We start from the raw sequence: 14,017 nt of genomic DNA, 5'->3' as shown, positions 1-14,017 counted from the left end.
AGCAAGCTAGTCTAAATAATATGAAATTATCCAAGCTGTTTAAATTGTATATACTTTACACTTTAGCATAGTTATATTTATGTATTTATTTGAGTCACTTTGAGCTGTGTGGGGTATTGATATTAATCAAATTTATTTTCAATTTTATTTGGTTTTAAATATTTGGTCAATTTTATGAGGTTTTAGTAAAATGAGCATGTTTACTTAAGTGTTTTAATTGACTGTTTAATTGATGTCTTAATTAAGTCAATTGTTTAATTGTTGCTAGTTGTGGATGTTACCACAAGTATAAATTGTAACCAACAGCACATTAATTTTGTCTGATGAAGTCTGCTGTTCGAGCAGGTAAAAGCGCTTCACTTCATTAAATTTTTGCATCCTGTGGCTTATTAGTTGTCTCTTCTGTGGCGAAAGTTGTACTGCTTTTTGGTCCCTGTTTCCAGTTCCCTACAGGGTACTTTGTCAGAAATATTGGGTGAGCAAATGGGTGTAACTTACAAAGTTATTTTTTGAGCTAGGATACAGGATCTGAATTGCCTAGACGTAGCAAGGCCTTGTTAAGTTAATTCTGGTGGCTGCCAAAATGCAATTATTAGAAAATGGAAGTCTAAGTCCAAACCAACTGTACTTGAAGTAGTAAATATTGTAATGGAGATAAAAGAACTGAAAGTGGAATCTTTAGAAAAGGAAAATGTGGGGACAATCATGCAGGATAATGTTTTGGAGGAAGACTGAGGTTTAAGGGAAGGCAGGAATTAATCAGTTTGTGTACTATTGGACTGATAATTGTATAATGGCTTGTGTGTGATATATAAGGTTGGTAACTGTGAACATGTTAACATGGTTTGTTTTCTTTTATATAAATGTATGTTTGCCAATGTCTTAAGTGATAATTCAGTAAAGTAAAAAAAAAAGCAGCACATCCCTGTGCAGTAGTGGAAATGAAACAATTTCATATTCATAAATGCAAAAAAATAAATAAATAAAACTGTGCTTCTCATGTTAAAATATCCAGTTTGATTACTGTTTATTACTGAATAAAAACATATGATGATGGACCGGTTCATTGAATAGTGTCTCTTTGGATCTTGTGTGTCTGAGCTGCAAAAGATGAGCAGTAGCTTTGAAGAGTACATCACAATTAACTGTGTCAGCATTCTCAAGAGACTGAGGGTGCACTAAAACACTGGCACACTACAAATACTGATTGATGAGATGTAGAACTGAAAGCAAAATTTCAGACATTGGAGGTGAGATTGAATCTTGTTGAAGCAGTGTTAATTGACAATAAATCTCACTTAAGGTAGGAGAGTGTTTCATTAAAAGAGTTCCTAGAACAAGCTGAATGTAATAACTTGATGGGCTTTATCATAAGGTTTTGGGTGAAGTGATCCTGGAAGAGGGAAGAGGAGATAAAACTAGAAAGAGTTCACTATACCATGTGTCTGTACCAGACGATAATCAGCACTCTCCTTGTATGATTCTGGCCCAGTCCAAGGCTTGGAATTAGAAGGAACAAATACTCGCAAGCTTGTGGAAAGTGGTTATGAATATAATTTATGAATGCAGGAGGATTTTTGTGGAGCAGAATCATTCCCTGTCGAGTAAATGAAGGAATACTTTGATACTGACTATAGGTTGTGCAGACAGGAATCATGGAGGTTCCAGCAGTATTCAAGCTCTTTTTCCCCAGGGAAGTACAGACTTTTAACAACCCCTAGGCGGTAGTGTTTGGTTTAATGAGGCTAGCCAAACAAATCAAACCATTGCTGTAACAAGTGATGAGCCGGAGTCTTCATTAAGAGTTAATCAAGTAGGCATTTCCCTTAGAAGATGACACTCCAAGAATTTGTGTCTGAGCTGCAGAATCAGAACGCAGCAAGAAATTGACTGGGTAAAACTTTGTGTGGTATGCTATAAATGTAGGTATTTGTTTTGATTGTATAAAGCACAGTTTATAGTAGACATAAGAAATACTGTTTGTCTACCTCATATGAGTGACTGGGGATTAAGTGAAGTTCCTGCAATGTATGGTGAATGATTTTGGCAGTGTACACTTCCCAAAGAATGAGGTCAGTTGGTCAGTAAGAGTTTAAAATTGATTAATTTTATGTTTAATGTTCATATAATATTAATGTAGTATATAATAGAGTCATGGGAGAATTTTGGAGAGAGTTTTAAAAGGCAGACTTTTTTCATTGACGTGTTATGTAAAGTATTTACTTTTCTCCAAATGTTAATGTATACCTGCTGTTTAATGGGGAGGTTGTTAAATTACGTTTTAAACATTTTTTGCATTTCTAACATGGTTTAAGAGAATGATGATTGAAACTGAAAATGTGTGAACAGTTTCATGCCTGTGGGGATCAAGATGTGAACTGATGAGTGGTGGTGAGATGGAATGATAAAAAAAAAAAAATAAAGGGCTGAGTGTTAGAGTATGACCAGTTAATGTTGACAGATGACTGTCATACTAAAAATGGGTGATTGTGTAGTGTAACCCCCTCCAAAGAAATTTGTGCAGGTTTTGGGCATGGTGCCATTGATGGCCAGACTGTCTATGTATCCCATATGTTCATTCTTTACACTGCATCACTCTGTAATATGTACCATTTCAAATTATATATCATGCATATTATATTCTATCCCATTAAAAGTTTGAGTAAATGACAAGAGGCTGCCAAATCCAGTTAAGACAGAGAGAGTCCTTGCATTCATAAAAATATAAAAAATGGTTGTTTCATTCTTGGTGATCCATTTAAATATATGTGAGCATAAAAAGTTGATTATGATTAAGTTATCACAGTCATTTATTTGGGCTCAGAAGGGGCTAGACGTAGAAGTGTTAACGTTCATTCCCAAAAATAGCAGGATTCAGGTAGTGGAAACATTGATCCTGTGGGCCGACACTGCCTTAGCCAAGAATTATTTGAGGAATTTCTGTACTGTATTCAGTTCTTTTTGTGCCCCCCAACCCCATTTAGATGTTCAAAGAGGTTGGCGGTTGTTACTCTTGGGAGACTGCAACTTGATTATGAGCATGCTGGTAGTGGATGAAGGTCTTCAAGGCAGAAGGTTAATATCGGTAGAGAAGGTTTTAGTCTTTAATGTAGAATAGTGGGTCTGATAGATACATTTCCTTTTTACCTGGTGAACAAAATAGAGCCCCTATACTTTTTATTCTTTGGGATACAGCAATTGGTCAAGGATCGACAATGTGTTGCTCATTGAAGAGTATATGTAATGATCAAGAAGTTGTCACCAAGTCTAATTTTAATATTAGACCATGCAACAGCTCTGGTTGAACTTTGGGGAGTTAGGTCTCAGAAGTCTTCAAAACATCGACATTTCCCCTCTTACGTGTTGCATATGCAACAGGTCTAAATGTGTGGTGAACAGTTGTTGCAACAAAAGCTCTCTGGTTTGGAGGTGGATACACTAGTTGAATAATAACACCTAAAAATGAATTTTAGACTAATTGTGCATAATTATGTAGGAGTATGAGTGATAATTAATTGCAGATCATAAAGTATTGCAAGAAAAAGGATCCAAGTTAACATCTGGGGAAAAATAACTTTTGGGTATAACTAAACAGAGCTTGTGGAGCTATGTAGACAAAAGGTTTCTATTCCAAATGGTAATACTTAAAAGTTATGTTCTGTGATGATAAAGCAGATAAGCCACTGGTGATTGTGCTGCAGCAGCAGAAAGTAGAGAGGGGAATTTTTCAAATAAGAATATTAGAGAGAACCTAAGTAACTCTGTAAGACATGTTCAGACTATTCCAGAAATAATATAAGAATATTTGTGAAGGGGATTGTGTATTCTAGGGATATCAAGAGACTGTAAGACACTTGTTTGACCAAATTCAGTTACCAAAATTAGGTCAATATCAAAAAATAATTAAAAAGTCCATTCAGTTTAGAATTACAAGCCATGGCATCCAGAGGAGAAGTTGTTGATAACAATAAAGAGTTGAAGGATTTTATCTGGGAGGGGAAGAGGGCAAGAGTCAAGTTGGATAAGTTTATCTTTCCAATAGAACAAGGTGGTATGGGATTACGTGATTTGAAGGGGTAATTCAGAGCTATAGGTTAAGGATGCTATACATAGCACAAGCAGAAAGTTATAACTCAAAGTGGAAGGGGATAATGATGAAATGGGGAAAGCTCTAGAAATAAAGAGAGACTGGAATTTTGAATGCAGATCCTTACGGAGAATAACAGTAACTGTATATAATATTCTAACGTAAGTATTCTAAGAACTAAGCCAACACAGGAGTGGAGAAAGGAGATTCTGCCAATAGGAATGACTGCACTTAAGGATACAGGGAATAGACAAGAGGGGGCTGGAATTTACGCGAGAAAACTGACAAAGGAATCAAAGTGTTGGGAACAGTTAATTAGAGAGGGAAAAGTAATAGAATGGGAAGAAGCCAAGAATCCATTTGGATTGCAGGCTAGAGATTGTCTTCCCTGTGAGGGACTCATATAGGGAATCATAAGTTTAAATATGAGCAGTGGTAGAATTTTTTAGTGTAATCTAGAACAGAAGCTGCCATTCAAAAAGGGATAATTAGTAGGGTATATAAAATATTGCATGATAACTATAGGAATCAATTAGAGTAGGTTAGAAAAGATTGGGAGAGAGACTGAATAAGCAATTCACAAAGAGGCAATGGGAAGATATGTATGGCTACCAAATGTGCAACAAATTGTAGAAGATTTAGGATCCTTACTTGAAAGTATTTGTATAACTTGCCACGGTGGTACAGCAGTAGCGTTGTTACCTCACAGCAAGAGGTTCTCCCGTTCGATTCTCGGCGTGGCTTGGGAGTGCCTTCTGTGTGGAGTCTGCATGTCCTCCCCGCGGTTGGGTAGCGTTCGAAAGACATGCGTGCGTAAATGGGCGTGCCATCGTTGAAGGTTGGGCGTCGAGCTGGCACCTCAGCATTTCATAAAAATCTACTGCCAATCATTAGCAGACCGGAGTTCCGCTGTGGCGACCCCTTACCGGGAAAAAGCCAAAAGACAAACAACTTGAAAGTGTTTGCAGAGGTATTTTTTATATCTCAAGCAGACTCCACAAATAATTTTTTCTAAGGTAAATTGCAAATGCTGCAGGTGTGTTTGGGGAAGAAAAAGGTAATTGGGAAGATATTTTTTAGGAGTATAATGAGTTGGCAGACTTGGAAGATTCCTTGCAGACTACTCTTGTCAGAAATACTGAGTGAGCAAATATGTAACTATGGAAATGATTTTTTGACCTGTGAAACAGAATCGGAATTTTCTAGATATAAAAAGGCCTTGCTGGGTTTAATTCTAATGGTTGCCAAAAAAATATTACTAGAAAATGGAAATTAAAGTATAAACCAGTAATACTAAGAATAGTAAATATAGTAACAAAGATAAAAGAACTGCAAGTTGGATCTTTAGAAAGGGGTAGGAACAAATTACATAGAAAAATGGGAATTGTGGGAACAGCACATGCAGAGTAATGTTTTGGAGGAGGAATGAAGTTTAAGGGAAGGCAAGATTTGAATGAGCTGTGTAATGTCATGTTTGACTGATAGTGACTCTATAGAAGATTATGTGTGATGTATAATGTTTGCAACTGAAAATGTTAATATGGTTTGTTTACATTTTTATAAATCCATGATTGCCTGTGTCATAATTGATAATTCAGCAGAGATATTGTTTAAAAAAAATTACAAGCAGTGGTTCAAGAGCAAGCGGATATTTCTAGAGCAGGCAGGCTTCCCATGGAGGTTTTAAATATGGGGAAGGAGCAGTTGCTGCAGTTCCAGCTTTTCATTATGCATGAAATACTGAGAGATGCTACCATACTAAATTCTTAGAAATAAGATGTTAATGTAACTGCTGCCCTAGGAGAGTAAATCTAAGACATTGGCGTTCTTGTACAGGCTCATTTCTCTGCTAAACTTGACTGTAAGGTGTTTGTTCTATTGGTGAAGAGACTGTGATTGTGTCATTTATGGGGATCATTTTGGGTTGCTGGGAAAAACAAACATATGATAATATAATAAGAGCTCTGATGCTGCTAGGGAGTTAGGTGCTTCATTCATGCTCTTAAGTTTGGATGATGAAAAGATGTGATTGGTGGAGTGGTTCTTTCTTTTTATGGCCAGTGTAAACCAAACTAAACTGGCTTTTTGTGTATCCCCCTTGCAGGTGTCTCCCTATTTAATACAATCAGTTTTGTGGTTTGTACTTCATACCTCTCAACTGTACAGATTTTTAACTCATATCTTTGGTCCATTTTTCACAAATGTGTGGTTTTATGGAAAATTAGTGGCAAATCATTAAAGATTGAAGTTAGAAAATGAGAGACATTTGAGTTTGAGACTTAATACCCTTCAGAAAATTCATGCTAATGCAAAACCTGTTCTATCAACTTTCTAAGTTTGTATGAGCAATATTTAAAATTGTCCCTATTTTTGTGCCTTTGTCCCACTTTTATTTATAGCTTTGTCCAGATTTCTTACTCTAAGAGGTATGTTCAGGATAAAGGGGAACAAGCCCCTTTAAATGTTTTGCCATTGTCCATCCTTTTCCTCCCAGTCTGACCAGGTTGCATTTGACCCACTCCCACTCCTAGCTTCTAGGCCATATGGCATATACTGAGGATAGCCAACTGACTGAGCCACTTGCAGATGTGTACAGTGTCTTGTTATAAGTATGCATTATTTCCATACAACTGAATGGAGTACGATACTGTAGATGATAAGTCATGATGTATATTTATAGTTTTAGCTGGCAAATCACTAGAATCAGTAGTCAAAAAAGGATGTAAAGTTAGTTATAAACACACAAGGCCGTAGAGTAATACACCTTTCAATTTTCTGTCGGCAAAGTCATGTCAGAGCAAACTTGGCTTTGTAGCTGTGATAGTTAATAAGAAATGAGTAGTGGAATTCCTCTGATTCTTCTTCAGCTAACCATTTGACAGTTGTCACATCAGCTTTTCTAAGCTTTAAAGCATATGAAAACACTTGAGTATTACTTTCAATGGGTAGGAAGCAGCATTTTGTTAATTTGGCACAGTACAGTTTGTATAATCTCTTGTCAGTTCATGGGAGATTGCAAATATAAATAAGGTAATACAGGAGCCAGTTAGACTGGCCTGTTCAGAGACTTAGTTAAAATAAATGTACTGCAAGTTGTTTGTTTTCACAGATGGCATTAAGCTCTGTTGTAATATAAACATGCGAAAAAAATGAATATGTCCCTCAGAAAGAATGTCCAAAGATTATTAGTATGCAGTCAAGTGCAGAGCAAAGCACATTGCTCTGTGTAGCTTTGTAATATCACCATAATTAGTGTAATACTTTTAGCAACCTCTTCACAATCTGTTGTTGCTTTCATTTTAGTTGACCTTAGTGACCTAGGTCAAACCCAGTTTCTGCACTGCCCATAAAGAAATGGATATACATGGGAAATAAAAGCTGTAATACAAAAATCATAATGCATTAGACATAACTTTAGTGACTGTGCAGCGGAGTTAAGAATGTGGTAGTCATATAGGTAATGTACATGTTGCTGTATGAATTAACAAGTGGGTAAATGTTGTTGCCTTTTTGGTTATTAATTGTAAAACAGCTCATTGATAGTGTTATAAAGCGGAGGTTTACATTTCTTTAGAACATGCCTGTATTGTAGTTGTATAAAAGCTTGAGAGTCATCATCAACAGGCTCCCTCTCCACCCTCACACTCGTCTATTATTGCAACTTGTGTACTTTGTTTTGGTTCAATGACTTCACATACAGAAAGAAGTAGGCAGTTTTAGTGGAGGGCAAATGTCAACCAGAATGATTCACAACTAGCAGGGTAGCTGTTTGAAGAACTGTCTGGTTGCATTGGTGCACTTGAAGGTAGGGGAATAAGTTTTGTCAAAGCCAGTTTTCACTGAGTCCTTAAACACTGGACCACAAGCACTGAATCATAGTAACAGTGAGTATCACTGCTACTGGAACTGTAGTAATAAAGTGATTATTGTTCATGCTATGATTTGAGGGTTTTGGTTTTCATCGTTGGTGGATCATGTCACTTTAGCTTGCATTGGAGAGAATGTTAATAATGGAGTGAGAAGTCTCATTTTAACTCTGCTTTTGAGTGCCATTCGACTGTCTGCAGCATAGTGCTAAAGAGAGAGAACAAGAAATTTTTTTGTTATTGCAGTTATTTGCCCTTTCTCTGCACCTGTGCGAATGTGGAGTTAGCATATTTAAATAAAGGGTGCATTGGTAGGTGCAAGGGGACATGCTTATTTCATTTCTTTTTTACATTCCAATCATTTTATCTGTTTGCGTGTAGGGTTAAATAATTCTGATTTGATGTAGCAGGATTCATTGGTTTTAACTTTTTTGCCTTGCCATGGATCCGTTTAGTACTTGCCAGATTCTGAGGTGGGAAGTGATAGTAAGACATCAGTAGCATATGCAAAAGACTAGTGCAGAGAGAAACAGTAGGGGCTTGAGAAAGTTTTATTTGCATAGGGAATGCCTTATTGATGGAGCAGTCTGCCAAATTTAATTTGGTGTGGCAGAACTTAAGTTCTAATACTATGTTAGAGATGGGGCATATGAAAAAGTTAGTTTTTTTTAAACACCTTTATTAAATTATCACTTAAGACTCTTACATATTTTAATACAAAAGAAAACAAATCATAATAACTTTTTTCAGGTCTATATTAGAACCACGAAAACTCAGTTCAGCGAATGGCATTTTACATCAAAAAAATGCCGCTCAACGACCTGTTATAGTAAGAAATGTTGCCCTTTCCTCACTGTAGGGCAATCTCGGTGTTAGTATGTATAATAAGCGGGGGGTGGAGGGGGTTCGACGAACAGCATTTTTGATGTGAAAGCCATCCTTTGCACTGAGTTTTTGTGGTTTTAATATAGACCCAATTTTTTTCATTTGTATACATTAAACATCATACTCGTTTTCTTTCTTTATAACTGTCAGTTCAACATTACATAAAATGTTCAATTCCTGTCTTTCCCTTAAACCTCACTCTTCCATCTAAATGCTATTCAGTATGTATTGTTCTCACAAATTCCATTTTTTTCTATGCAGTTTGCTCCTTCCCTTTTCTAAACATCTCTCTTCCAGTTCTTTTATCTCATTTATAATATTCTTTTACTTTAAATACTGTTGGATTAATTGAATTTTCTAGTAATTGCCTTTTTGATAGCTAACAGAATTAAACTTAAGGCCTTACTATATGTCTAGGCAATTCAGATCCTGTGTCCCAGCACAAAAGAATCATTTTCTTAGTTACAACCATTTACTCCCACCAATATTTCTGACAGTGTTCTACAGGGAATATTTAAAATCTGCGAACTCACTACAATCCAAAAAAAAAAAACTTGTTACCAGTTACCTCTTTCTTCCCCATCACACCACCAACATTTGCTACCTGTCTGAAGAAAAATTCTTTGAAGGTTTCATGGGGTATAGAAATACCTATGCAAACACTCCCTAGCAAAAATACTAAACCTTCTGGATTTTGTTGCATACTTGGGGGCCATACATATCTCCTCCCTTTGTTGCCTTGTAAGTTGCTTTTCCAGTCTCTCTTCTCTACCTCTTTTAATCTCCTCTGGTTAATTATTATAGTTATTGTGCAATGTTTTATACGCCTTACTAATTATCCATTTTAACAGCAGCTACTGTTCTAGATTTGACTAAAAACCATCTCTTTCTGGTTCTTTCACTTCAGACTCCTCTATCCCTTTCTGTCTACCTATACTGTGATTTCAATCCTTGGTATGGAAGGGAGTCTGTAACTTGCAATCCAAACTTCTTATTGGTCTCATTCAACTCTATTACCTTTCCGTCTCTAGTTATCTGCTGCCAGTACCTTGGTTCCTTTGCATGTTTACTCCAATAAATTACAGGCCCCTCTTGCCTATTTTCTGTAGTACTTGCAGTCAACCTTATTGATAAAAAGTCCTTTCTCTATTGCCATGTTGGCTTAATTCTTAGAATACTTTCTGCAACTTTATGAATGTAATATTCTGTATGGCGTCTTTTATTCTCCTTGAAGATCTGCACGGCCATATGAAAAAGTTTAGTACTTTTTGCACAGTGACGAAGCAGAGTACAGTGATGAAGGGATATTAACTTTGAACAGAGGATAGCTTGCTGAAAGCAGTAGACAAAACTCTTGTATACAGTGATGCATAGCTGTTCTGTTTTTTTTCTGACATTTTTACTCCTGTACAAATATCAAAACTTTGGATTTGCAAACTATGTGACTTGTAAATTCTTCAGTCCAAGTAAACACGTGTCATATAGACTGAAGTTACCAAATGGCCCTTGGTTTTTGTGGGATTCATGCTTAAAGTCATAAAGGCTTCAACAACTTCAAATAGAATATTAGTGTTGCAGTGCTGATTGTGTGAACATCTTTCTTTGTTGGGAAAGTTGCTAATAGCCTGACGTTCTTCTTTCAGGATGTGGTGAATTGCATCGGTGGTATGGCTGTATTTCTGCCACTATTGGAGCAGGTTGCTCTGAAGAGTAAAGAGTCAGAGGAGGTACAGGAAACAATGGATCTTGTTGGGCCAGAACTAACATCATCAGGCAACACACAGAAGCTGCACATCTTGATTGATAAATCTTCAGGTAAAGATAGTTTTTCCAATGTGCTTAAATATTATGAGAGGTGGATGCATTTACAGGCATTTTGTCTTTACAACATGTTAGAAAAGGCAGTCGGCTCAAACCTTAAGAGGAACTTTTCATTTTTGCAAGTGTACGGTTGTAAATGTTATAAACTAAAATAATAACAATAAGCCAGTGTTAGAGCAAAGTTTGCTGTCTGTTATTTGTTCTCCATGGTAAGAGTTTTCATCTTTGGTCAAGACTTTCTCACATAATATAGAAAAGGAACCACAGGGGCCCATAGTTCTCAGCCATCCAGATTTTTGCAGAATGTCCAGATTTTTGTTTCAAATATTTGGTCTGTTCCTCATAAAATGTGCAGTTTTCTGGAAAATCATTGAGGATTGAAGTCCAATAACTAATGACAGACAATTGAATTTCAGACATTATACCCTTCAAAAAATGCATGCCAATTCTTCTTCTTCTTCTTCTTCTTTCGGCTGCTCCCGTTAGGGGTCGCCACAGCAGATCAACTGTTTCCATTTCTTCCTGTCCTCTGCATCTTGCTCTGTCACACCAACCACCTGCATGTCCTCTCTCACCACATCCATAAACCTTATCTTAGGCCTTCCTCTTTTCCTGTTACATGGCAGCTTCATCCTTAGCATCTTTTTCCCAATATACTGTGCATCCCTCTTTAGCACATGTCCAAGCCAACGTAATCTTGCCTCTCTGGCTTTGTCTCCAAACCTTCCAACCTGGGCTGACCCTCTAATATACTTATTCCTAATCCTGTCCATCCTCGTCACACCCAGTGCAAATCTTAACATCTTCAGCTCTGCCACGTCCAGCTCTGACTCCTGCCTTTTTGTCAATGCCACTGTCTCCAACCCATATAACATAGCTGGTCTCACTACCCTCTTGTAGACCTTCCCTTTCACTCTTACTGGTACTCATCTGTCACAAATCGGTCCTGACACTCTTCTCCACCCACTCCATCCTGCCTGCACTCTCTTCTTTACCTCTCTTCCACACTCACCATTACTCTGAACTGTTGATCCCAAGTATTTAAACTCATCCACCTTTGCAACCTCTACTCCCTGCATCCTCACCATTCCTCTATCCTCCCTCTCATTCACACACATATATTCTGTCTTAGTCTTGCTGACCTTCATTCCTCTTCTCTCTAGAGCATATCTCCACCTTTCCAGGGTCTCCTCCACCTGTTCCCTACTCTCACTATAGATCACAATGTCATCTGCAAACATCATAGTCCACAGGGACTCCTGTCTGATCTCGTCTGTCAACCTGTCCATCACCATTGCAAATAAGAAAGGGCTCAGAGCTGATCCTTGATGTAATCCCACCTCCACCTTAAACGTATCCGTCACTCCCACCACAGACCTCACTGCTGTCACACTACCCTCGTACATATCCTGTACCACTCTTACATACTTCTCTGACACTCCTGGCTTCCTCATACAATACCACAACTCCTCTCTAGGCACCCTGTCATATGCTTTCTCTAAATCCACAAAGACACAATGCAACTCCTTCTGACCTTCTCTGTACTTCTCCATCAACACTCTCAGAGCAAACATCGCACCTGTAGTGCTCTTTCCTGGCATGCAACCATATTGCTGATCACTAATCATCACCTCCCTTCTTAAGCTAGCTTCCACTACTCTTTCCCATAACTTCCTGCTGTGACTGATCAGTTTAATCCCTCTGTAGTTGCTACAGCTCTGCACATCACCCTTATTCTTAAAAATCTGTACCAAAACACTTTTTCTCCATTCCTCAGGCATCCTCTCACTTTCCAAGATTTCATTAAACAATCTAGTTAAAAACTCCACTGCCATTTCACCTAAACACCTCCATGCTTCCACAGGTATGTCATCTGGACCAACAGCCTTTCCGTTCTTTATCCTCTTCATAGCTATCCTTACTTCCTCCTTGCTAATCCACTGCACTTCATGATTCACTATCCGCACATCATCCAACCTTCTCTCCCTCTCATTCTCTTCATTCATCAGCCCCTCAAAGTACTCTTTCCATCTGCTCAACACACTCTCCTCGCTTGTGAGTACGTTTCCCTCATTATCCTTTATCAACCTTACCTGTTGCACATCTTTACTAGCTCGGTCCCTCTGTCTAGCCAATCGGTACAGGTCCTTTTCTCCCTCCTTAGTGTCCAACCTTTTATACAACACTTCATATGCCTTATCCTTAGCCTTCGCCACCTCTCTCTTTGCCATGCACCTCATTTCCTTATACTCTTGTCTACTTTCTTCATCTCTCTGACAATCCCACTTCTTCTTCGCCAACCTCTTCTTCTGTATACTCTTCTGTACTTCTTCGTTCCACCACCAGGTGGCCTTGTCCTCCTTCCAGATGTCACACCAAGCACCTTTCTAGCCGTTTCTCTTACTAGCTCTGCTGTAGTTACCCAGCTCTTCGGTAACTCTTCACTGCCACCCAGTGCCTGTCTTAACTCTTCCCTGAACAACACCTCACAATTACCCTTTTTCTATTTCCACCATTTGATCCTTGGTGCTGCCCTCACACTCATCCTCCTCTTTTTGATCACCAATGTCATCCTACAAACCATCATCCTATGCTGCCTAACTACACTTTCCCCTGCCACCACTTTACAGTCTTCAATCTCCTTTTGACTGGCCCTTCTACATAAGCTGTAATCCACCTGTGTGCATCTTCCTCCACTCTTGTATGTCACCCTGTGCTCCTCCCTCTTGTTAAAATACGTATTCATCGCAGCCATGTCCATCCTTTTCGCAAAATCCACTACCATCTGACCTTCTGCATTCCTTTGCTTAACACCATACGTACCCATCACTTCCTCATCCCCTCTGTTCCCTTCACCAACATGCCCATTGAAATCTGCTCCAATCACCAGTCTCTCACCTTTGGGTACAGTCATCACCACTTCATCCAACTCACTCCAAAATGTTTCTTTCTCATCCATCACACACCCAACTTGTGGAGCATATGCACTAACAACATTCATCATTACACCACTCTTTTCACCTCCAAAACACTCTTAGCATACTGTTCCTTCAGGATAATGCCTACGCCATTTCTCCTCCCATCCACACCATGCTAAAACAATTTGAAACCACCTCCGATACACCTAGCCTTGCTCCTTTTCCATTTGGTCTCTTGCACACACAATATACCAACCTTCCTTCGGTCCATCATATCAGCTAGCTCTCTCCCTATACCAGTCATACTGCCAACATTCAAAGTTCCGACCCTCACTATCACAGTCCTAGCCTTTACCTGCCTTCGGGCATGCCTTCCCCCTCTTCTCCTCCTTCAGCCAACAGTAGCCCAATTTCCACCAGCACCCTGTTGGCCAACAGTA

At 38.4% G+C, this 14,017-nt stretch overlaps 1 protein-coding gene across 1 annotated transcript in view; it reads left to right on the top strand.

Annotated features, from left to right (window-relative positions):
• Window positions 1–14,017, top strand: part of NBEAL2 (neurobeachin like 2) — a 3,059,867-nt gene that overhangs the window by 1,789,224 nt on the left and 1,256,626 nt on the right. The window contains exon 19 of the mRNA XM_044066003.1: window positions 10,482–10,653. Within this exon, the coding sequence (XP_043921938.1) occupies window positions 10,482–10,653 (172 nt within the window). The remainder of the gene's footprint in view (window positions 1–10,481; window positions 10,654–14,017) is intronic.

This window comes from Protopterus annectens, chromosome 3.part0, assembly GCF_019279795.1.
Source record: "Protopterus annectens isolate FY-2018-M chromosome 3.part0, PAN1.0, whole genome shotgun sequence".
Taxonomy (NCBI): Eukaryota; Metazoa; Chordata; order Ceratodontiformes; family Protopteridae; genus Protopterus; species Protopterus annectens.
This window is presented reverse-complemented; position numbering and strand designations above follow the sequence as displayed.